This window comes from Diabrotica undecimpunctata, chromosome 1, assembly GCF_040954645.1.
Source record: "Diabrotica undecimpunctata isolate CICGRU chromosome 1, icDiaUnde3, whole genome shotgun sequence".
In the NCBI taxonomy this organism is placed as follows: domain Eukaryota; kingdom Metazoa; phylum Arthropoda; class Insecta; order Coleoptera; family Chrysomelidae; genus Diabrotica; species Diabrotica undecimpunctata.
The window spans coordinates 133,770,787-133,796,819 of NC_092803.1; the positions used below are offsets into that span (position 1 = coordinate 133,770,787).

At 30.9% G+C, this 26,033-nt stretch overlaps 1 protein-coding gene across 1 annotated transcript in view; it reads right to left on the reverse strand.

Annotated features, from left to right (window-relative positions):
* Window positions 1-26,033, reverse strand: part of CARPB (Carbonic anhydrase-related protein B) — a 348,667-nt gene that overhangs the window by 42,638 nt on the left and 279,996 nt on the right. Inside the window, exon 6 of the mRNA XM_072519892.1 lies at window positions 7,906-8,046. Coding sequence (XP_072375993.1) covers window positions 7,906-8,046 — 141 coding nt within the window. The remainder of the gene's footprint in view (window positions 1-7,905; window positions 8,047-26,033) is intronic.

Here is a 26,033-nt window from a genome sequence, read left to right on the forward strand (position 1 = left end):
GTCACCCATCGAACATGTGTGGGATATGATACGTCGAAACCTAAATCGATTACCACCTCTTCCTGCCAACTTAGAACACCTCTGACATGCCATAAGAAGGATCTGGATGAGTATTCCACAATATGATATAGACCACTAAATTCGTTCAATGTCCCAAAGAGTAACTGAGTGCATAGAAAATCATAGGGGAGCCACTCAGGATTTTTTTTTACAACGAAAACGACGATGAAAGTTTCTTTATAAAGTTCTTATCAAATAATAAGGATTTTATAATATACAGTTCCATAAATAAATATTTAAAAATTATTTTTCCTAGGTGTTGCATTTTTTTGGCAATCTGTATATATATATATATATACATATATATATATATATATATATATATATATATATATATATATATATATATATATATACATAATGGACTATGAATAAGACAAAAGTATTGAACCATACTATGTTGCCCGTTTTTCAGAATATCACCTCTTATAAATTGAGTTATATTTTAAATATATTTTCTAATTTTAACCCCAGAAAAGGCTTTCCTTTAACAGGTTCTTTTACATTCCTATTAAAAGTGTATGTAGCTACGTCGGTCAGTGTATGTCTAACATATTTACATGGTGCTGTGGGTTTTCATTATTATTGGCCGCGGCCATTGATTTAATACGACTTGTCAATTATTGACACATTACGATTAATGGTCGGGAATATCTACATAAGCATACAATCACATTTTGATCAGAATTTGCAATTTCCGATAATTCGGTTGATTTCGAAGGCAAACAGAATTCATTTTGTGATTACACAAGGTATGGACAGTTCCGGTAAAACTGCAAACATTATCAGCCCTCATGTTTATAGATACTTCATAATGTATTATCAGGTAAATATTGTTAAACGGAAATGGGCATTATGTTAATCATATTTTAATTTTATGGAATAAATGATACTACGTAAATTAAAGTTTTTACCAACGTACAGTTTAAAAACCTATATTAAGAGAAATTAGAGAAAACCAAGTTAGAAATGTTTCTTTTCTTTACCCGAAAAATAGGCTTATGCAGCGTATGTAATACATGGAAAACGATATGTAGTACCCTTTTGGTAGTCTCTTTGTTTGTTTTTTTATCTAAATATATTCGTTATATAGTCCCCTTTTATTTGCTATCTCGCAGGTTAGGATTCGATCAGTTGTTTATTTTGTACTCAGCCTGAGACCTTCTGTAAATCAATAAATCAAAAATTGTCTTATAGTAAATCTTTTTTTATTTATAGTGCCCTATGATGCTTCGTTTGTCGCTATACGTTCATTAATATTGAGGACACTGTGTAGTGCCCTCTTGGTAGTTTCGTTATATATTCTGACGATATTCGTTATATCCTGGCCTTTCATTTGCTATGTTGCATGTTAGAATTCATTCAGTTGTTTACTTTGTACTCAGCCAGAGGCATTCTTTAAGGCAATAAATCAATATTTGTCTTTTAGTTAAACTGTTTTTATGCATAGATGTAACTATACGTCATCTCGTATCTCATCCTAACATCTTGTATGTAACTGTACGTTCATTAATAATGAAGACACTGTGTAATGCCCTTTTGGTAGTCGCTTTGTTTGTTTTTTAGATCTTAATATTTTCGTGATATCCTATTCCACTTCAACATCTCATCCTACACAATATAAATCGGCAACTTACCATAGCCTTTTACATAGATTCATAGAAATTCCGATGTCGAAAAACAACTTATAAGATAGAATTAAATATCATTTAAGAAAATAGCAATAAACAATCGGTACAACGAACAAACAATAAATAATATTTTAAATCAAAAACTACAGTACTACAATTACAAAAACTACATTAGGATTAACTAAATAAGTATTTTTAGCACCAGAGAAAAAACATATCACATATAGAGGCAAGATATCAACAAAAATATCCAAACAGATAAAATAGAAAGGAACAACACCAGCTTTGAGAACAAACAACAACTAGGGCAAATATATTAAAAACAACAAAAAACAAAAGAAACAGCACGAAGACAGTGGTGTATACACACTTAAATGTGACGACTGCCCAAAAACTTACATTGGTCAAACTGGTAGAACTTTTAACAAAGTTATAGCAGATTATAAAATGGCATTCAATAAAAAAAATAGATTCTACGTACGCACTTCATCTTCTATACCAGAATCATTCTTTTAATGACGAATTTTAAATTATTTACATCCAAAATAAAGGCCTTAAGCTATATTTATTAGAATCTATGGAAATCAAGTACATGGTATTGGTACCTATTGTAATGTGAATACTGCATTTATTAGGTCTGTGAGTTTAACGATGACCTTCCTATGATATCCTGAGGATTTTTTGGGACAGATCACATGAATCTGTGTTTCCTCTTAGTCTTTTCAGATAGTATACGTGTATTGTGTATTTTTTGCGGATGATGTTTGTTCTTAATTTTTTTTTTGGAGTTACTGACGAAACAACTCAGAAAACTCGAATACAAGGATGAATAACTTGACACGGATACGTCGATTGAGTTATCTAAGAACCTTAATATTTAATTAAAAACAAAATAAACATACAATTTATGTTTAAAAACAATCTAACTAAATACAACATACTCACTGATCGTTTTAAAAACATATATAGTGAAAATAGGAATGTGAAACCACCATTCTACGAAAGATTTAGGCAAACTCTTATGGATTTATTCCGATACAAAATACCTATTCCAACTTCATAGGAATTCCTCCTCCTTAGACAATAAACATTTCTAAATCCGACACATTCTTAAATATCTTTAGAAAGAACGATACTCCCTGCTCCATAATAAAAAATACCTTCATAAAAATACTTACAAAATTTTCTAACTTCTATCACGTATACACAGATGCCTCTAAAATATATACTGGAGTTGGTGCAGCTGTATTTACTTCAAATATTACACTTGAGTATAAACTACCATCCTTTTTAAGCTGCGTACATACCAGCGCGCTATATGCCATCTACCAAGCTCTCAATTATATTGACTCCCGTAATATAACCAAAGCTCTTATAATTACCGATTCTCTCAGTTCCATCAATACCATTAACCAGCTTTACACCATACATCCAATTGATGTGATAATTAAAAAAGAACTAGCTACCATACAAAACAGCAATCATTCTTCTTCTTCTTCAAGTTCCGCTCCTATCGGAGATTAAAAATCATTCTGGCAATTATAATATTGTTGGTTACGCGCCTGAATAGTTCAATTGAACTGCATCCAAACCAATCACGGAGATTGCGTAGCCACGAGATTGTACGTCTTCCTATGCTTCTTCTGCCTTTGATTTTTCCCTGCATTATATTTCTTAGTAGTTCGTATTTTTCACCTCTCATGATGTGCCCTAATTATTCCAATTTTCTAATTTTTATGGAATTTAAAACTTCGCATTGTTTTCCTAGTTGTTCGAGAACTTGTTCGTTTGTTTTACGATCTATCCATGATATTTTCAAAATACGTCGGTAACACCACATTTCGAATGCTTCTAGGTTTTTAATGTTGGATTTTTTAAGTGTCCAAGCTTCAACCCCATACAAAAGGGTAGAGAAAATATAACATCGAAGCATTCTTATTCGGAGCGATATATTGATATCGAGATTACAAAAAAGTTTTCTCATTCTATTAAAAGTTGACCGTGCAATTTCAATGCGGCATCTTATTTCTTTTGTCTGATCAGTATCTTCTGTGATCCATACTCCAAGGTATTTGTACGAAGATATTTGTTCAATTTCTTTATTATCTAGTACTAGGTTAACTTTGATGCTTTGTGCTTTTGTAAATACCATGAACTTGGTTTTTTTCAAATTTATTTTTAGTCCATTATCGTTGCAATATATATTTAGTTGTTCAGCAAGGTGTTGCAGCTCTTCTAGTGTTCCTGCCAGAAGGATGGTGTCGTCAACATATCTTATGTTATTAAGTGGCTCACTGTTTATTATAAGGCCCTCACTGACCTCGGCAAGCGCTAATTCTGAGATGGCGTCACTGTATAAATTGAATAACAAGGGTGATAAAATACAACGTTGGCGGACCTCACGGCGAATCTGGATATCCTCGGTCAGTTCATTTTCAACTTTCACTTTTGCTGTTTGGTTCCAATAGAGGTTACATATGATTCTAGTGTCTCTTCTGTCTATGTTTTTATTTAATAAAATTTCTTTAAGCCGATTCTGCTGCACTCTGTCAAATGTCTTCTCAAAATCAATGAAACAGGCATATACTTCCTGATTTATATCTAATCATCTCTGCGAAAGAACACTTACTGCAAACAGTGCATCTCGTGTTCCCAGTCCTTTCCTAAATCCCATTTGTGTATTACTTATGCCTTCATCTAATTTCTTATGTATTATATTGTGGATTACTTCTAAAAACAATTTCAAGACATGACTCATTAAGGCTATGGTGCGATGTTCATTGCACTCCTTTGCATTGGCTTTTTTGGGTAGCAGTATGAATGTTGATTGGAGCCATTCTTTAGGTATTATACCTGTTCTATATATATGGTATTGAATAGATCCAAAAGAAGATCAATAGATTCAGTATTCACAATTTTGAGTAATTCGATAGGAACTTCATCAGGCCCGGGAAATTTACCACCTTTAGCTTGTTTCATTGCATATTCAATTTCTTCTCGTATAATGTCAGGCCCAGTATCATTCTTAAATTCTTTTGGTGCTTTTGTTCTCTCTTTGTCTTTAAAAAGTTGTGCTATATATTGTGCCCATCTCTGCATTTTTTGGTTTATATCTGTTATAAGTGCATCACTTTTATCTCTTGGTTGTCTAGTTTGAAGTGTTTTTCTCATTCCTATTAATTCTTTAATTCTTTTATGCTTGTTAAAAAAGTCATATTTTTTCTCAATTTCTTCTAGTTCTTGGCACTGCTCATGTAACATTCTTTCCTTAGCTTCTTTTATTCTCTTTTTAATTAATCGATCAGTTTCATTATATTTTAATTGGATTTTTTGTTTTGAATGATTTTCTTTCATTCATTAATAGTAGTATTTCTTCAGTCATCCAGTCTTTATGTTTTCTTTTCTTTGGTTTTAAGTTTTCATTTACTGTTTTAATAATTTCTACTTTTATATTTTCCCATTTCTGATCAATGTTATAACTACTTTTATTCAGTTCTTGGGCATTACGTAGATTTTCAGTAAGAGTTTTTACAGTTTGTTCCTTTGTTTGTGGTTCCCTTAATCTCTTAATATTACTTTGTGTGGGTTTTTTAAACAGTTTCAATTTTGTTCGTAATGTGACTACTATGGGGTTATGGTCTGAACCGATGTCTGCTCTAGGGTAAGTTTTGGCAGACAGTATAGAATTGCGAAATATTTGTCTAATGAGGACAAAGTCAATTTGATTTCCGATTATTCTATTTTTTGTATCACCGGGAGATTTCCATGTATACAATCTTCTTTTTGGTAGCTTAAAAAGTGTATTATCTATTACAAATTCTTCCGACTGGCAAAATTGTATCAAACGGTCACCACGTTCATTTCTATTTCCTAGACTTTATTCCCCCACATATCCATCCACTCTTCCATTTGGCATTGAAGTCGCCCATTACTATTGTAGTGTGATGTTTCTTCATTGATTTTAAGACTTGTTTCAAATCATGGTAAAATAGTTCGATATCGTTGTCATCTTTATCTGCCGTAGGAGCATAAACTTAAATAAAATTTATTATACCTTTTTTAGACTGAAGTTGTATTGATAAGATCCTACCAGAATAAGGAGTAAAACTTCTCACAGAGTAACTGACTTTCTTTGCAACTAAGATAGCAACACCATAACGATGATTGACCTCGTTGTTACCTGAATAATACATGGTTCCATTATTTGTAATTTGTTTGCCTGAACCTGGCCACTGTTTGTACGTCACTTATACCTAAAACATCAATTTGAAGGTTTTCCATTTCAAGCAGTACGTTCGCTAATTTACCACTTGCGTATAGACTTCTGACATTCCAGGTTGCTATTTTCAATGTCTTAAGTGCACAGGGATTTCTCTGGTTTACGACGTGGGAGGCCCTGTGATCTACAATTATTCCTCCCCTGCCGGATCTTGGATTCCGTGCTCCATAATCAGTAAGTTTGTTTACTCTACTTGTCATTTGCCATTCATGACTTTACTAGGGGTACTCTATGAGTTTTTAATGCAGTGGTTCCCCGTTGCCTTCTGCATCCTTACGCCGTTGACCTATTTTTCGATTCATCCGCCTTTAGGACCAGTTTCCCAACCCTTGGACAAAAGAGTGCCCTTTCACTTATAAACTCATTCTCCCGCAGCCGTTGGTCATAAGCGGGGGATTGCTTATACCGGCAATCATTCGGTAAATTACCTGTTGGTCCACGGGAGGTATTTTATTTCCCTCCTACGCGCTCTCTAGAGGTTAAAGGTTCCCCCGAGAGGAGAAACTGAAATAGTCATACTGTTGTACAATTTCTAAGGGTTCCTTTACACATTGGACTTTACGGGAACGAAGAAGCGTTGCTTAACAAGCAAGAAAATCATTTATTAAAATGAAGGTTGAGAATTTGTGACAAAATTAGTGGGACAGTTCAAGTTTAAAACTTCGCGAAGTGAAAACATATGTAAAAACCGTAAAAGTATAAAATTTTCAACAGTTCTCATCAAGTCGTTCTTATACGACTTCGTCTAGGACATACCTTACCTACCCATGGGCATGTAATAGGCCGCACTAATCCTACTTTATATGACAATAATTGTAATGTTTCACTCAGTGTTAAGCATTTCCTTGTAGAGTGTTCAAGATACCAGTTGCAAAGACAGACCATCCACATAATCGTATCAAACAAGTGAAATCTTAGGAGAAAAATGTAAAATTGAACAATTGGTAAAATACCTTAAAGACATTAATATACTATACTAACAAAATTTAATATTTATAAGTCAATTATCCCATGTCTATGTTTATATGTCGCTAATAACCTCAGAGGTTAATGCGACAATGTTTGTAAATAAAAAAAATACTTATAAGATAAGAGGTTCTTACACCTGAGAGACTAAGCTAGACGTGGCCTAAAAATTGGCTCACAAAGAAAGTTATGTTTAGTGATCTACATTGGCTCCCAACTTTCGGAGGTAGTTAGTTATATTGATATTCATTGCATTCACCGTTTCTGATGGGTCGTTTAATGGTTACATTTAGATTAACTATTTATGATGGGAGTAATCCACAATTTTAATTTAACATAAGTTTAGTTGAAAGGGATTTCAGAAGTGGAAATCGAAACGTAAAATAAACGGTAATTAAGTTGAAATTCAAATTAAAATTCAAACTGTTTCTTCGTATATTAAAAAGTATACAAATTCATATTAAAAAAAATGGTATCGACGTTTTGAATTATAACTATTTTACTTATTATAATATACTTGTTACTATTCTTTATATTTAAAATTTAATATAGACTAAATTGTTTCTAGCTAAAACACAAAAATAAATAATATTTTTACAAATTCACAAAAAATTATTTGTTACTTTAATTTTGCAATTTAAATAAATAAAAAAATATTCGTAAAAGTAATGTTATTTGCTTTATTTTTATTTATTTAAAAAAAATTATGTGCCACTTTAAGACTGTCATATTGAAATTAGGAGATTACGAAATCTTAATCAGTAAAAATTAAGATCTAACAATTAGAAATAAATTATTATAGCAACAACATCCGTAAAATATCATTTAAAATTTTTTATCCAAAACGTTTCGCCCTTATGTCACCTAAAATACTGCTATTACTTCTTAACAAAGTAAACTCTACACCGAATAGCGACAAGATTCCCATTAAAAGGCTTATTACTGTTTGCCCAGAGTGTAAATACTTACATCACTACGGTGTTTAACATTGAAGTCAATATTTGTCCGTACTGGTCGATGATGCAACGGTTGCGGTGGCCTGAAATTGTTTCCTAAGGGCGCTTTGGGGTGTTTGGCGTCCCCCTGCATTAGTCTTCGGAGACTGAGCATCTGCAATAAAGAAAATTTCGATTGAATTTGATTTAAATTGGAATTGGAAGAAGAGGGACTCGACTTTATTCACACTTTTTATAAATGGTTTACATTTTGAGGGTGATTTTTTGAATTTTACAAAAAAAAATCGGTTTCTCGTAAGAAAACCCAGATATTAGTACATTGACACTTGATCACAGTTTTTCAGTGAAATACAAAATCACTGTTCACAAAGATGGTCCATATCCAAAGATTTAAGAATGTTTTCATTTCTTGGATATTTGTATTTTATTCATTCTTCATACCTATCACTTCTTCTTGCAGTATTATTTTATAAAAACATTTGAACGTTTTTGTTTACCACAAGTTCAGTTACATCCTCAGATGTCACTACTTAAAATAATGAATGAGTTTTGCAGTCGTTCTGTAAAACAAAATAGTTATGTTCCTTGCTTGTTATAGAAAATTTTTGTTGATGAAAATATGTAAATTTGCTTTACTGTCCATTGCTGGCATTATCAATAATATCTTCACTTTCAGTTAAATTAGTGTCACTTTGGTTATTGTCATTGATCTCTTCAGCGTTTTCATTACTTTCGTTGTATTTTAGTTATAAATAAATATCTAAATAAAAACAGAAGTAAGTAGTTAAAATAGTCGGAAAATTGTAACATTGTAGAATTATTGTTTTATAGTTTACACCTTCCTGTCGTAAAGGAGAGTTTACAGTACTAAAGATTGCTTAAAAATATTTTAATAAAATAATGTATGTGTTAGTTTAACCCATGAACGTCTAGCATTACCATTATGGTAACAGTTGGTCCTAGATCTATTTATGTTCATATTGTTGAGACTTGTTGGAAATTCAGTATAACGGTTGCGTCATTTTACTGCTGAATATTAGTGCAAGCGGTGGTTTAACTGGATTCTTCAAATCAAAATTACTATTGGTTAAAGTAGTGCGCTGAAGTTTGTGGTATAAAATGGACTCTCAACCAGTGGACTTTCTTTTAGAGTAAGTGTTGGAAATATTTTATTTTAAGCATAATTGTCAAAATATTGATAACATATGATAGCTAATAGATCACTTTCGATCTATGTTAGGTTTTTTTAATATTTAAATATACCAGCTTCATAATTAGCAATATTTTGTAGAGCGTTGCCATATGGTAACGCTAGCGAGTTATGGATGTTGACGTTAATTTACTGTTTATTTGTTCCAGGCGAGGTTTTACGTTAGAAGAGGCCTTGAAGATTGTTTATAATAATGAGATTAATATTCATGATAATATATAGAGCTTCCAGAATTAAATATTCTCACTAATGAAGATTCAGGTAAAAAGAATAGTGGAGGTATTGTTGACAATCTTAAGAGGCAACAGCTAAAAAAACCTGTTAAAGTACGATTTTATACAGAACAAAAACAGTTTAAACTTGGATAAATGGAGATTTACCTCTTAGTGCAACACAATTTAAAAAAAATGATGCACGATTCAAAAGCTTATTACCTGTTAAAGTTTTTAAACATTTTTTGGATGATGGCATAATTCAATTCATTGTTGATGAATCAAATAAATTTGAAATGTTCTTGAATGACTTAAATCCTATAATCACGCTGGATAAAATGAAATGTTGCTTTCAACGTTCAAACAAATGGTAAGTCAAGCTATGCATCGAGATAGATTTAGTCAAATTCTAAGATAGCTACACTGTGCAGATAACAACAAACCTGACAAATCTAATAAAATGTGGAAATTGAGGCCATTAATGAATAAGTTAAAAAAATTTATTTAGATAACTGGATTCCAAAACAAAACTTGGATTTTGACGAATCCATGATAAAATATTTCGGGCGACATCCCGGTAAACAGTTTATTCAGGGAAACCCAATTAGGTTTGGCTAGAGGATGTGAAATCTAAATACTTTATCAGGGTATTTTTACTCAATTTTGATCTATAGTAAGGTAAAAACCCTAAAGGAAACACTACATTTGAAACAGAATTTGGAAAAAAAATTGCTCTTATGGTGAATAAGACACTTTTATTTTGACAACCTATTTGCGGGTTTTATTATTCTATTTCATTTTAAACAAATGAGATACGATGAAACAGGAACAATTTTTGACGAATCCATGATAAAATATTTCGGGCGACATCCCTGTAAACAGTTTATTCGGGCAACCCTATTAGGTTTGGCTACAAGATGTGAAATCTAAATACTTTATTAGGGTATTTACTAAATTTTGATCTATACTAAGGTAAAAACCCTAAAGGAAACACCACATTTGAAACAAAATTTGGAAAAAAAAATAGCTCCAATGGTGAATATGGTGCTTTTATTTTGACAACCTATTTGCGGGTTTAATTATTCTATTTTATTTTAAACAACTGGGATACGATGGAACAGGAACAATTCGGGAAAACCGCACACCCAAATCTTCTCTATTACCCCAAAATAAAGATCTTTTAAAACAAACTGTGAGAGGTCGCTATAGTTCAATACTAAACAAGGATGGCATAATTATCATTAAATGGGTAGATAACAACTCAGTTGCTGCAGCGTCTACACGCCATGGAATAAATCCAGTAAGTAGTGTAAAAATATTTTCATGGACAGACAAAAACATTTTTTTAAATCAGTCGTCCATCAATTATACGTGAAAATACCTAAAAATTTTATCACAGTCTTGTGCTAGGTTTTTAGGAATTTATTACCACTCTAGTAATTATTTACCCCTTAACTGCCCCATATGGGAAGTCAATAATTCTGTTAGGTTAAACTTGTAAAGTGAAAAAATTGCCTTTTTCAATTTCACTGTTCTGTACTAATAACTGGAATAAAAGTGTTCTGTTAAAAAATCTGTACAAGTGGTCGGATATGCAGATGATATAGACATTACTGCTAGGTCCACCGAACCTCTGATCAAAGCATTTCGATCAATAAGAGCGTCTGCACTGAGAATTTAATTAAAAATAAACGCACAGAAAACCAAGTATATGTATTGTACTCGATCAGGAAACCAGATACCTAGACTATTAATTGATGATCTGGAACTGAAAGGTGTGGACACCTTCGTCCACCTGGGCTCGCTGCTGACCAAAGACAACAATGTCAGCGAAGAGATTAAAAGAAGAATAGTGCTTGCCAATAAGTGCTATTATGGCTTGAGGAAACAGATGGCCCCAAAACTACTCAGAAAAATTAAAGTTACCATATATAAAACACTAATAAGGCTAGTGCTAACATACGGGTCAGAAACGTGGCCATTTATTCAGAACGACCCAGAATTGCTTAAAAGTTTCGAGAGAAAAATTCTAAGGAAAATATATGGAGGAGTCCAAGAACAGGGTTTGTGGCGTAGGCGCTACAACTTTGAGTTATGCAGAAGTTTTGGGGAACCTGACATTGTAAAATGTAATAAATTAGCATGCCTTCGATGGATAGGATATGTCATTAGGCGAGATGAAGATGCAATGATCAGAACAAATTTCGACCGAAGAGGACCAGTAGACAGACGAGCCAGAGGAAGACCAAAACTTAGGTATCAAGATAACAGAGAAGATGATCTAAAATCCATCGAAGTTAAAGCATTAAGAAGAGTTGCCAAACACAGGGGCGAATGGAAGATTGTTCTGAAGAAGGCTTTGACTCATAACGAGCTGTAAGTTGTAAGTGTTCTGTTAAGTTTTTACTAAACACTTGACCACTCTGATAATTTTCCATCCATAAACCAATATATTTTGAAACGTTTCCGCTAGCTTGATAATCTTAACTTAGTAATTTTTTTATCATCTACCATAATTAAAAAGCATTCTGAAATGTTACTCTATGCTAACTAATATATATTTTTTAAATGATTATATATAGTCCAGTTGTCAGAGAATTGACCCCTGAAAATCATACGAATAAGCTGAATTTTGCCGAGAATCGAAAAATCGCGCCACGACTATTTATTTAACACCTTTATAAAATCTGACTTTATTTGCGGCAAAATACAAAAAATTCACACAAATTCTGAACTTGTTACTTTTAAAATGGATATAAATTTATGTAGATACGACACTTAAATCAAAAGATATCGAATTTTTACCGTCGAGCTGATAAAAAGGCAGAGAGAATGATTTATTCTACACAAAAAGTGCTTACAAAATTTTTTGTTTAAAATTATCCCGGGTATACTTTTATTTAAAACATTTTTTTCTATGGCATACAGATTCTTGGTAACTCGATTTTTTTGCGTTTTTGCCCCACTACGAGGGGGATTTTTGGGGGGAAGGACGGAAGTAAAAGAGCCCTTAAGTTAGCGGGGACACATGAGAGAAATCCAATTTAACCTACGTTATATTTTTTCATCCATTTTTCACTATTTTATTACCACCCTAATAATTTTTCACCACCAAACCAGCCTTAAGGGGAGCGATTCTGCTGGCTCAAGGTTCAAGCTAACAAAATTCAAAAACAAAAACTTTTTGCCAAGAAATATTTTGTTGCTTATTTTTCACTAATTTATTATCACCCTTATAATTTTTCACCACCAAACCTACCCCTAATGGGAGCGATTCCGCTTGCTTACTATTCAAGCTATAAAAATAAAAAAAAAATTATGTTATACCACAGTGTTCTGCTAGATTTTTACGAATTTATTATAACTCTAGAAATTTTTCACCTTTTATCTGCCCCTTATGGAAATTCAATAATTCTGTTAAAATTTAAGGTGAAAATATCTTCTTTTACAATTTCACTGTTGTCTACTTATAACTGAAATTAAAAAGCGTTCAGTTGAGTTTTTGCTATATTTTGACCCCTCTGATAATTTTCCACCCCTAAACCAATTATTATTTTAAAACGTTTTCGCTTGCTTAAACATATTAATATTCGAGCAAAAAATATTTTTGAACTACCACAGTGTTCTAGGTTTTTACGAATTTATTATCCCTCTAGTAATTTTTCACCCCTCGAATAACCCTTGTGGAAATCAATAATTCTGCTAGGTTTAAATTTAAGGTAAATAATTTTTTTTATAATATTACTGAAATCTATTTATAAGTAAAATAAGAAACTTCTAGTTTTCACTAAATGTTAACAAACTACACCAGTTCAACCAGCCACATATTATTTATGCTAGATGAATACAAAAAAAATATCTTTTCAGAAATACTAAATACTGCAGTATTAGATGTATTGTATTTATTTATTACCACGCTAGTAATAATTTTTCATCCTTTAGCTACATTTTTTTCTCAACTATCCTAATTGAAAAGCATTTTAAAATGTTGCTCTGAGCTAACTAATTATATTTTTTAAATGTTTAAATATTGAAAATATGCAAATACTTTATTACAAAAATTACAAATTTTAACTGTTTTAAAAAATTTACTCGTAGTCGAATTGTGTGTACAGGGCTAAACTAAATTAAATCGTGTGTCCGTTTTATGAATGTAAAATAACAAATCAAGTTTAGTTTTAGTACATACATGGATTGTTATATTTCACAGAATAATTACCAGGTATACTCCAGTCGTCAGAGACGAAAATGCCACTCAACCTCTAAAAATCATACGACCAAGCTGAATTTTGCAGAGAATATTAATTTTGAGACCCCAAAGAGGATGCAAAGAAGTTTACGACTTTTACCCACGGGCTTCCCCCTAAAACCGCCCTCGTAGGGAAGTAAAAACGCAAAAAAATCGATTTACGAAGAATCTGTACTCCGTAAAAAAATGTTTCAAATAAAAAATGTAGATGAGTTAATTCTAAACAAAAATGTTAATTATCACTTTTTCTGTAGAATTAACCATTCTCTCAGAAAAAACGCTTGAAGCGACCGTCGATTTTGATAATCAGTTACGTGCGCGAAATCAATGTTCAATAAAATTTGTATCAGCTCAACGGTAAAAATTCGATACCTTTTAAACCAAGTGTCCTATCGACAAAAATTAAGATGCGTTTTAAATGTAAAGAGCTTAGCTTTTAGATGCAATTTTGGGATTTTGCCCAAACTAAACTTAGATTTTATAAAGGTGGTAAATAAATAAACGAGGCACGATTTTTGCCATTTTTTATGATTTTTATGAGATCAATACAGTCTATCCCTTATATTGACTGGCCACTGTAAAGTTTCGATTAATAGAGCCTAACCTTTAAAATCTATAGCATGAAATTTTAATTTTGAGTTGTGGCAAGAAATGTGACGCATTTGGAGTATGGTTAAAAACGCTGGATTTAAACTTCCACATAACAAACAATCTAAAACGTTTAAAACTTTTTTTTTTAATTAAACTAGTACGTTTTTCAAAAGAACCAAACTTCCGCTATAAACTACTTCCAAACCGTTTTCTTGGAGGCATTTCCCGTGACTTGCGATCGTTTACAATATTACACATTAAATTCTGCGTTTTTTATTCATATTTCAAATGCCTTATATTTGTTGCCACAACTCAAAATTTTCTGTCATAGGTTTTAAACATTATTCTCTAAAAATAAAAATTTTACTACGACTGATAAATGAAAGTGATCAATTTTATTGATCTCACGAGAATCTCATAAAAAATGGCAAAAATCGCACCATGTTTATATATTTAATACCTTTATAAAAACTGAGTTCATTCGCGACAGAATACAAAACTGCATACAAAAGCTGCACTCTTTAAACTTAAAACGCATTTTGATTTTTGTCGATAGGATACTTGGATTAAAATATATCGAATTTTTACCGTCGAGCTGATACAAATTTTATTCAACATTGATTTCGCGCACGTAAGTCACATTCAAAATCGACGGTCGCTTCAAGGGTGTTTTTGAGGGAACGGTTTATTCTACGGAAAAAGTGCTAATAAACATTTTTTTTTTTTAATTATCTCAGCTACATTTTTTATTTAAAACGTTTTTTTGTACGACGTACAGATTCTTAATAAATCAATTTTATTTGTTTTTACCCCCCTGGGGGTAAAACGAGGGGGGTTTTAGGGGGAAGCCCGGGGGTAAATGTGATAAAAAATTTTTTTCATCATTTTTGAGGTCCCAAAGTAAATATTCTTGGCAAAATTCAGCTTGTTTGTATGATTTTTAGGTGTCAACTCTCCGACGACTGAACTAGTAAGAAATATTCAAATTGCATTCATTTTATTATGTCTAATACATTAGTTAACTAATTATAAAGGCGAGTCAAGACACCATCTGCACCTATTGTTAAAATATTAATAGATTTGTATTTATAGGTATCTGAAACTTTGAAAAATTGTTTAGGTATTAAATATTTTAATATTATTCAAATAAGAGGGGTATTAAAGACTTCATCAAAACGTACTGATTAGATTGTATAGCATGAAGAATTTATTTTACTTCGAAAACATTTTAGGAGACAAATACTTTAAGAATATTCAAATGAGATGGAAATTACAGGTTATTTAAAGGAAATTACAAATAACAGGTATTTTTGATTATTTGTGTAGTAAAATAATATACGTATTAGCAGCATTGCAAAAATTTAAAGATATTTATATTTGAATTTTATGTCGATATTACATTTATTGTTAGTTGGATATAGAAAACTAACAATGTATTAGGGTATTAAATAGGTTAGTTAAGGGGTGACAAATTACTAGTGAGGTAATACAGTCGTAAAACCCCATCAGAAAACTGGTATTTCAAAAATATATATTTTTTAAATCCGCTAGCTCGAATAATAAGCTGGCGGAAATGTTTTCCAATAAGATTGACTAAGGGGTGAAAAACTATTGGGGTGGTCACATTATAGTAAAATCTTAACATAATACTTTTTTACTTCAGTTATAAGTATAGGACACTGAAATTGTAAAATAATAATTTTTCACCTTAAATCTTAATCTAACAGAATTATTGACATAACATATGGGGCCGTTGAGGGGTAAATAATTACTAGAGTGGTAATAAATTCATAAAAATCTAGCAAAACACTGTAAAATTTAAAAGTTAATTTTTTTACAATTCCGCAGGCTCGAATATTAAGCTATTGAAAACGTTTCCAAATAAGATTAGTTTAGGGGTGGAACATTATCAGAGCGTTAAAAGTTTAGTAAAAACTTAACAGAACACTTTTTTTTATTTTGGTTATAAGTAGGGGATAGTTAAATTGTAAAAAAAAGATGTTTTTACCTTAAATTTTAAACTAATAGAATTATAGACTTCCCATAAGGGGCAGTTGATGGGCGAAAAATTACTAGGATGGTAATAATTTCGTAAAAATCTAGCAGAACACTGCGGTAGATCATAAATTTTTTTTTTGAAATTCTGCTAGCGTGAATATTAAGCTAGCGGAATTGCTCCCATTGGGGGTACGTTTGGTGCTAAAAAATTATTACGGTAGTAATAAATTAGTGAAAAATGGGTTAAAACATATGCCATAGGCAAAAACTTTGTTTTTATTTCTGCTAGCTTGAACCTTAAGCCAGCATAATCGCTCCCCTGAATAGTGGTTTGTTGAGGAAAAATTATAAGGGTGGTAGTAAATTAGTAAAAATAGGAGAACAAATATAGCGTAGGTTAAATTAGATGCCGCTCATGTGTCCCCGCTAGCTTAAGGGTCCTACCATTGTGCCTAAGCGATACATGTTGAAGGAGAAAATATTACTCAAGTGAGAATCCATACAGCTGGTGGATTATAGGAGTATCTTAGCCTTAGTTATAGTTCAAGTAACGAGCGCTTTGGTGTCCACGACAACGTATATTTTTAACTAGTGGGAATAAAATCAATACGGGAATAAAAGTAAGAGAGAGAAAGAGAGAACATGATGATCTATTTAAGAGCTTGGAAATAGGTGACTCTTCAAAGTTTACAAATAAATATATAAATAGAATGACTAAAAAGGTGGCTCTAACCGCAGAGTCGGCAATTGTGACGTTAATCGTGGTGCTACAGGCGTACTTTATGTACAGTAGGGTAGCTTTGGCAGGACTTGCTGTTGCTATTAGGTTTTGCACAGATTCTTCACTAAAGAAATACTAAAAAAACTTCACTTTTAAAATATTCAGCTATCTATTCAAGCATTCAGGTCACAAGGGTTTAGACGCTGCCTAGACCTAGACAGCAGACCTGTTACTCCAAATGTACTTTCTAGAGCGATTCACCTTACATGTATGTATAGAAAAAGAAGGTCTAGCATTACCTCATAAGACTGCAGAGGCACACGAAGCTTTTTGCTACTGCTTTATTCCTGTTTATTCTTTTTTTTTAATTTGTTATCTTATAATAAATTGAGTTTTATTTTTCACTAGAGTTTTTCACTATTAATAAAATTATTAAATGTTGTTTGAGAAATTGTAGATTGATGAAAAAATAAAAAGTTTGATTTTAAAAAAAAGATAAAAGATAGCAAGACTAACATAATTAAAAATAAAGAAATAGTTGAGTACTTAAATTTAGTTTTATTAGTTGTTGTCTAACAACCCCCAGTCTTCAATTTATCAAAACTATTTATATTATTAGTTAGTTAAACAAGTTTATAATATAAATGAAATATAAACTAACTAACCAAATATAAAATTCACTTAGTACTTAAGAGACTAATATCTGACATTATTTATATTCCTAGCCTTCTTAATATCCTGATAAAAAAGCTGTAATCATTCAAGATAAAAGCCGTAACTATACACGTCATTCCGGTATTCTATTAGGTTTTTTCTATTATCTTGGGTTTTATTACCTCTCCTTACCACTAATTAAAGATAAAAAACGCAATAAAAACGTTTGTTCTAAATAAAACGGATTTTATGAGACCAAAATAGATTTCAGTAATGTGCCGTACTGAAATATTGTATATTTATTAAAAATGTAACTGCAGTTAACTTATATATGAAAAATCAAATTCAAAGAGCAACATTCAAAGATGTAGGGAATGTAAAAGACGTGAATAATTATACTATACTAAAACAATCTTTAATTGAGGGTGATTAGTTGGCAACATCGCATTTAAAGCGACAAAATCATATTATACTTTGCAGAGGCGTACCAAAATAATATTTTAATGGTTAATTTAAATGCATAAGTAATTGCATAAAAATTAAATATAAGACCGATATAATTATTAAATTATCATGTCTGTTTTAACAGGTATCTTATAGTTGTCTAACAACATAAAGTAAAATTTTATTGATATTAGAGAGTGCTTAGTACAGTACTTCAAAAAACAGAAAACTTTGCAAAATTCTTATTTTTTCATTAGACTAAACAATCTAAAATTTTAACATACGATCTCTTTATTACACTTTCTATCTATCTAATCTAATTAGCCTTCTTCGGTCCATCTTTGGACATAGGCCTTCCCAATCCTTTTCCATTCTTCTCTGTCTGTCGCCACAGTCATTCACCTAGAGCCCACGTGCTTCTTGATGTCATCTTCCCATCTCATTTGGGGCCTTCCTCTGCTTCGTTTATATTCCCAAGGTATCCAACTTATAAGAATTTTGTTCCATCGTTCTTCTTTTTATCTTATATTATGCCAGTCAAATCTCCATTTCAATTTAGCAACTTCTTGTCTAACATCCATCACTTATGTTTTCTCTCTTATCCACTCGTTTCTCTTTTTATCCATTAGTCTTATGTACAACATTTGTCTTTGCATTGCTCTTTGGATTTTTATGATTTTGTCAATGTTTGCTTTTGTAAATGTCTACGTTTGGGAACCATAAGTGAGGACAGGGAGTACGCATTGATTGTATACTTTGGTCTTAAGATGCTGAGGATATCTTTTGTTTTTAAGAATGCAGCTTAGTTTGCCAACTGCCGCCCATGCCAGTCTAACTCGTCTTTTTATCTCTGCTGTTTGGTTTTCTTTGTTAAGTTTTATAGTTTGACCCAGATATATATAATCGTGAACTTGTTTTATTTCATCTTGTTCTATTTCACCTTGTTCGATCCTCATTTTGATGTCTTCATCTCTATTTGTTATGATTTCGGTCTTGCTGTAATTCATATTAAGGCCTATCTGTCTAGCTTATACGTCCAGTTCGTTCATCACTTCTAATGATTCTTCTTTTTTATCGGTTATCAATGCAATGTCATCAGCGTACCTCAGATAGTTCAAGCGTTGTCCAAAAATTTTTATACCTTTTTTCCCATTCTGATTTTTTAAAAATATTTTCCAGAGCCTGATTGAAAAGTTTCGGTGATATTGTGTCACCCTGTCTCACGCCTCTAATTATTTGTATTGATTTTGTTCCTTCATATACTTTAATTGTTGTTTTGGCTTCCTTATATATATATATATATATATATATATATATATATATATATATATATATATATATATTGGTTATTAGTTCCGTATATCTGTGGTTAATTCTACTGTTAATCAAAGAACTTTTCACTGCCCAATGTTCGACACTGTCGAAAGCCTTTTCGAAATCTATGAACGCTATATAATAGAGGAATGTGGTATTCATTTTCTCGTTCTATAAGTATTTTTGCAGGTTCATATGACATGCATTACACTTTATTTTCTATATATACAATTGCTGTATGCTGTAAATGTTATTTGTATTTTTTTTTAACTTGATTTAAAAGTTTCCTTGTGTTTATTTTCCATATAAATTACAATAAGGTAAGCTAAACTAATATCATGTGAATTCGTGTATAAAGTAGTGCATTTTTTTTGTTATTTTAGTAAATTCTCGATATATGAAATGAAGGCACTAGCTACTAAAGAGTTAATGGGTTTTGTTAGAAGACTCAGATTATAAAAATGCTTAGTCACCAGATGTGGTATATGTGCCGCGGGAATTCGATGAAGTTTTCGATGTAGAAAACATTGATAATAGTAATATTTGTGAAGAAGGAATAAAATCGAATATTCCAGGTACATATGACATACAAGTAAATGAAAATTCTGACGATTCTGATTATGATATTCGGATACTTCTCTGAACCACAGATCAAAACATCCAAAGAAAAAATAACGCAAAAATAGTAAATTTGTAAATTAGTCCAAATTTTGTCGAAATTAGTCAAAGTTGGGTAAAATCAGATACTCCTACGTACTCAATAGTAAGTCAACAGTCTGATTGATATTTAGACTATATAAAAGCCAACCATTGAGGCAAATCACATATTAAAGTTTTATTTTTTTTTGATAAACTAGTAATTGAGAGTATTCTATATTTTACAAATATTTATGCATCATAGAATAAACGCCACGATTTTAAAATGAATGACATAGATTTAAAAATGTTTATTGGCATATTATGTATATTATCTGGTTATCACACTCTGTTTCAAGTTTCAAGTCTGAAATGTATTGGTCGAAGGATGAGGATAAAGAAGTGCACATTATAATAGAAAGCATACGCCGACATAGATTTCGTTCAATCAAACATAAAGAGAAGGAAATAGTGAAGAAACCGCTACATTAGTGTCAAACTTGGTACATGGATGTCAATCTAAATTTGCTTTACCAGATGAAACTAAACTCGACAATATTAGCCACATTACAAAAAGAGACAATAATAATGGAAGAATGTCGGATGATGTGCAAAAGTATTACTATTTATTTAAGTACAAGGTGTAGAGTTTGCATTTGCACTCCGAATATTTCAAAAATTTTCACCCTAAAATTTAATTTACATTTAAGATGTTCCTTTATTAAAAGTTGTATTGATTTTCCCCGATAATAAGAAACAAAAATCTTTTTGGTTATAAAGCAGTCTTAATTTATGTGTTTTTAATTCAATTTAATAAATTAGTTGTCAAATTTCTTTTTGTTTATTGTATCGATCGTTAACGGGTTAATTCTATAGAAAGAATAAACTTACCACAAATTTACGTTACTAACCTCAAAACTAATCTAAAGGTAAATAAAGTCTATTTAATAAATATATTCCCAAGAAATAGAACACACCATGCCTATGCACATAAGAATCATACATAATGTTACTAAAAAGTTATTACAATCGACGTGCATAGAATATCTGTAAAAAATGGCTAGTAGATATACTAAGAGGGCCTCACTATAGACATAGGGAAAACAATGTGTTAGAGAGAGAAGGATCTTTTAGTGAGTAAGAGTGAGAAAGATATATGACGAAGGAATCTCCTCTACCGTAATTCAACTATTGTCCGCTAGGTGGCGCTACTTTTAAATTAAAATATTAAATAAATTATTATAAAAATAAAATAACTAAAACAAATAAAGATTGTAGATATGTAGTGCCTAAGAACGCTCTTCTTCTTTTTGTCAACTGTCTATTCTTCTTCTCATTCTTTCCGCAACTGCCAATTCTTCTTCTTTTTCCGTGGACTCATGGACAATAAAGATTGTAGGTACGTAGTGCCTAAACGGCTTAACGTAGAGAGATATGGGAGGTATCATGTGACAAGTCGGCATCAGTAATTCGCCATTTTTACTTCAAATTAAATTTATAAAATATTTTTGTAGTTTAACTATTATTCAAATTAATTTAATTATAAATTTTCGGTCATAATGTATGAGGGATCATTGGAAAGGAGCAAAGCCAAGAGGTACAATCATGTATAAGAATTAAACAAAGCGATGAACCATAAAGACCTTAGATAGGTAGTGCCTAAACAACTTAACGTACCGGGATGTGCAAGATATCACGTGATAGGGCTAAATAAATAGATTTAGATACTACAGAAAAACTAAACATAACATCATGCCATAAAGGCTTTAGATATGTACCTACACGCTTATTGGTCCGATCTTAATGTATGATGGGTCGTTCGAAAGGAGAGAAAGAGCAATGAACCATAAAAACCTTAGGTATGTAGTACCTATACGACTCAAAATAGAGGGATGTGCGACGTATCATGTGATAGGGTCTAACGAATAGAATTGATTGATATAGAAAAATCTACCATAATATTATGCGATAAAGGCATTGAATACGTATATAACGAATATATCTAGATAGAAAAATAGATTAACTATATGACAAATCTTGAATTATTTACTTAAATTTGGAATCTGGCTCAGTACCAAATAAACAACTGATCGAATCCTAACACGCAACATAGCAAATGAATGGGGAGGATGTAACAGGATAAATAACAAATAAGGCGACTATCAAAATGACACTACATCCGTGTTTCAACTACCATTCCAAAGGTCACAAGCTAACGTACGTACACAAGCGTTAATATTGTAAATCGAAATTCATATTTAGGAAAGGAGTGAAAAAACCAAAGATTCTGGTTTAAAGAATATATTTTTAATTACTATTTAAATGGGAATAAGCCACAATTAAAGGTTAAAATACGTTTATTGACGTTTCAATTTCCACTTGGGAAATCGTTCTCAAAATACAAACATTAGTAAATTAAACAATTTTTTTTTATATTTTTAATATAAATAAGTACATACTTAAATACAAATCATTATTTTTTAATATGAATGCTACAGTTCTAAATATAAAATACAGCTCGTTTCTGAGTTTGCGTTGGGCTGAGTTTGTCTAGTTTTATCTTATTATATATATATATATATATATATATATATATATATATATATATATATATATATATATATATATATATATATATATATATGTATATATATATATATATATGTATATATATATATATATATATATATATATATATATATATATATATATATATATATATATATATATGTATCTTCTTGCCTATTGGCCCAGTAGTAACTTATGAGGGGTAATTGGAAAGGAAAGAAGGCGATAGGTACAATTAGAAAAAATTAAACAGAACATGTCATAAAAATCATTAGATATATTTTTTTGATTGTACACATACATATATCTTTATCTATTTTCTATCGTTGAAGGAATTCTTGGTGTAGGGAATGGCAGCTGTCTCCGGATATTATGAACTTCTGGACCATCCAAAAGGTAATTCCCAGTAATATGCTGCTCAATGAATTCCGTTTCATCGCCGGCTAGGGTTTCATATATAGGCAATGGATATCTCCGAGCGAAAGATACATATTCCAGCCCAGCAAAGTACCGGCATGCTGAAATAAGCTGTTCTTTGGTATGTACTAGCACAGGATTGATGATTCCCATTCTGAAAATTTTTTAGAACAAGTCTGTAAATAAAGTAAATTCAAAATCACATCATATTTGTACTTTATATTTGCAGTCACATATTTATTAATTTATATTATCTACAAAACAGTAATTTTTCCTAAGATTGAAAATAATCACAAGAAAACTATAATTTAACAATCCATGCTAAGAGACTCATAATAAAACAAAAACAAAAATTTTAAATCAAAATTCTTTTAGTAATATAGTTTCGAAACAAATTCTTTTAGTTTAGGGTAATTCGACTGAAAAAAAATTACATAATAATATGCAAGTTACGAATATAATAAAAAACGAGATATTAGAAAAGAACTAATATGTATGAATAAAACTAAAACAAAGTGTGTCTCTGGTGTGGGACTCCAACCTGATGCAATGAGATTTGGGGTAAAACAGAAACAAAAAATGTGTCTAAAACAGAAGGTCTGTAAGAGAAAAATGATCGTAAAATTTCAAAGCAATAATGTAGTTTAGAATAATTCGACGGAGAAAATTACATATAAACGTATAAACAAGTTACAAATATAAGCGAAAATAGACTGAGATATTAGAAAAGAACTAGTATGTATGAACTAAACTAAAAAAATGTGTCTCTGTTGCGAGACTCTAACCTAATGCAACGGATGAAACTACAACAAAAAATTTCTAAAAAGGTCTGTACGAAAAAAACAATCACAAAATTTCAAAGCAATAGTCTTTTAATGTAGAGTAAATCGACAGAGAAAATTTATACAAGTTACGAATATACATAAGCAACAATATAACAAGATAATAGAAAAGAACTAATATGTATGAATAAAACAAAAACAAATCTACTAAAACTAAAAAATGTGTCTCTGGTGCGGGATTCTAATCTGTTGCAACGAGACGCGAGATAAAGCAGAGACCGAAAAATGTACATAAAAAGAAGGTGTGAAAGAGAAGAAATAACGCAAAATTTCACAGCAAAAGTCTTTTAGTTTGGAGTAATTCGACAGAGAAAATGTATGCGAGATATTATAAAAGAACTACTATGTATGAATAAAACTAAAAAAAAATGTGCCTCTTGTGCGAGACTCTAACCTGATGCAACGCTATGATACTGTGGAACGAAAAAAATCGAGACATACAGACGAAAATACATCAAACTAGAATACAAATATTTAAATAATTCCCGAATTTCAAAATTTATATCAATGTCTAGTAGTAATAGTTTCTTAACATTCTACTAATAGATCGTTAAATATTAATTTTCTTGTGATTATTCACAATATCGAGGGAAAGCTTGTAGATAATATGAACTCATTTGTATTTTATTTGTGTATACTTATTTTTCCAAATTGCATGTCTTAATATAACATTTGTACCTAACACTCACATTATTTTCGTATTGACATTAATTTATATCGCAATAATTGACAGGTACAAACATTTAAAACGTATGCAGATAAACATTAATTGATTAATTCATATTTCAATAAAACAGTTACAGACTTAAATAATAACAAGTTAATATTCAACGAAAACTTTTACAAATGCAATAAAAAAAATTATCATTTCACTCTGTAACTTAAACAAACCATCGACGAACGATTTTCCGTTTTAACTTTAATGCTAAATGAATTCGAAAATTAATTTTTAATACCACCGATTGAATCTTGTTGTCTATATCAAATTAGATTTCAATCACCATCGATCCTAAAAAGTGGATCAAATAATACATCACAGATGTTATTCTAATTAAAATCCATCTGCGAAGTATATAGGAAGATATATTAAATAGGATGATTGTTAAAGACATCCATATACACGTGAATATCTCTGATACTAGGACGATTTTTAACACTTTTAAACGATTTTTCATCGCTTTTCATGGCTTTTCTCTGCCGCTATATGCATTATGATATTTAATGCAAAAGATTCATCTTCCTAACTCTTTCGATGGATAAAATCCTACAAGAAAATCATTCTAATCCTATTTCAGGTCATTGATGATTTAATCGTACATTATAAAAGAATTAAAGAAAAAATACAAAATTACAACTAATGCCAAAAGAATAAACTAGTACTGAAAAAATAATAATATTAAACATCCGATAGAAATTATCACTACGAGTACATATTTCCTTTCGAAAAAATATTTCTAAACGTTGTAGGTCCCTTAGTCATTTCCGAAAAAGGTAATGTTTTATCCTAACTCTTCAAGACGATCTTACAAAACTTTCATGTGCAGTTTTTATTCTGAACCATGAATCTGAGACTATAAGCCTAGGGTTCATGGAAAAATTCATTTGTACATTTAGTATTTCAGGATCAGACTTTATCTCCAATTTTTTCAAAAATGTAGCAAAACTCTTTTTAATATTCTAATATAATCGATTTGATAAATCGAATTAGATTTCAATCACCATTGATATTAAAGTCGATTAAATAACACATCACAGATGTTATTCTAATCAACATCTATCTGCGACGTATATAGGAAGATATATTAAATAAATATATTGGTAAAGGCATCTGTATACATGCAAATATCTCTGTTACTAGGACGATTTTAACATTCTTAAACTTTTTTTTCATCTCTTTTTATGGCTTTTCTCTGCCTCGATATGTATATTATGAAATTTAATGCAAAAGATCCATCTTCTAAAATTTTTCGATGTACAAAATCTTACAAAAATCATTTGGGACAATTTTTAACACTTTTTAACATTTTTTCATTGCCTTTCATGGCTTTTCTCTCGAAGATCAATTTTCCGTTTTAACTTTAATGCTAAATGGATTCGAAAATTGATATTCTAATATTATCGATTCAATCTTATTCTCTAAATAAAATTAGATTTCAATCAACATTAATTTTGTTAATAATACATCCCAGATGTTACTCTAATCAACATCCATCTACGACGTTTGTAGAAAGATATACATACTAAATAGGTTTATTGGTAAAGTCATGTATATGCATGCAAATATC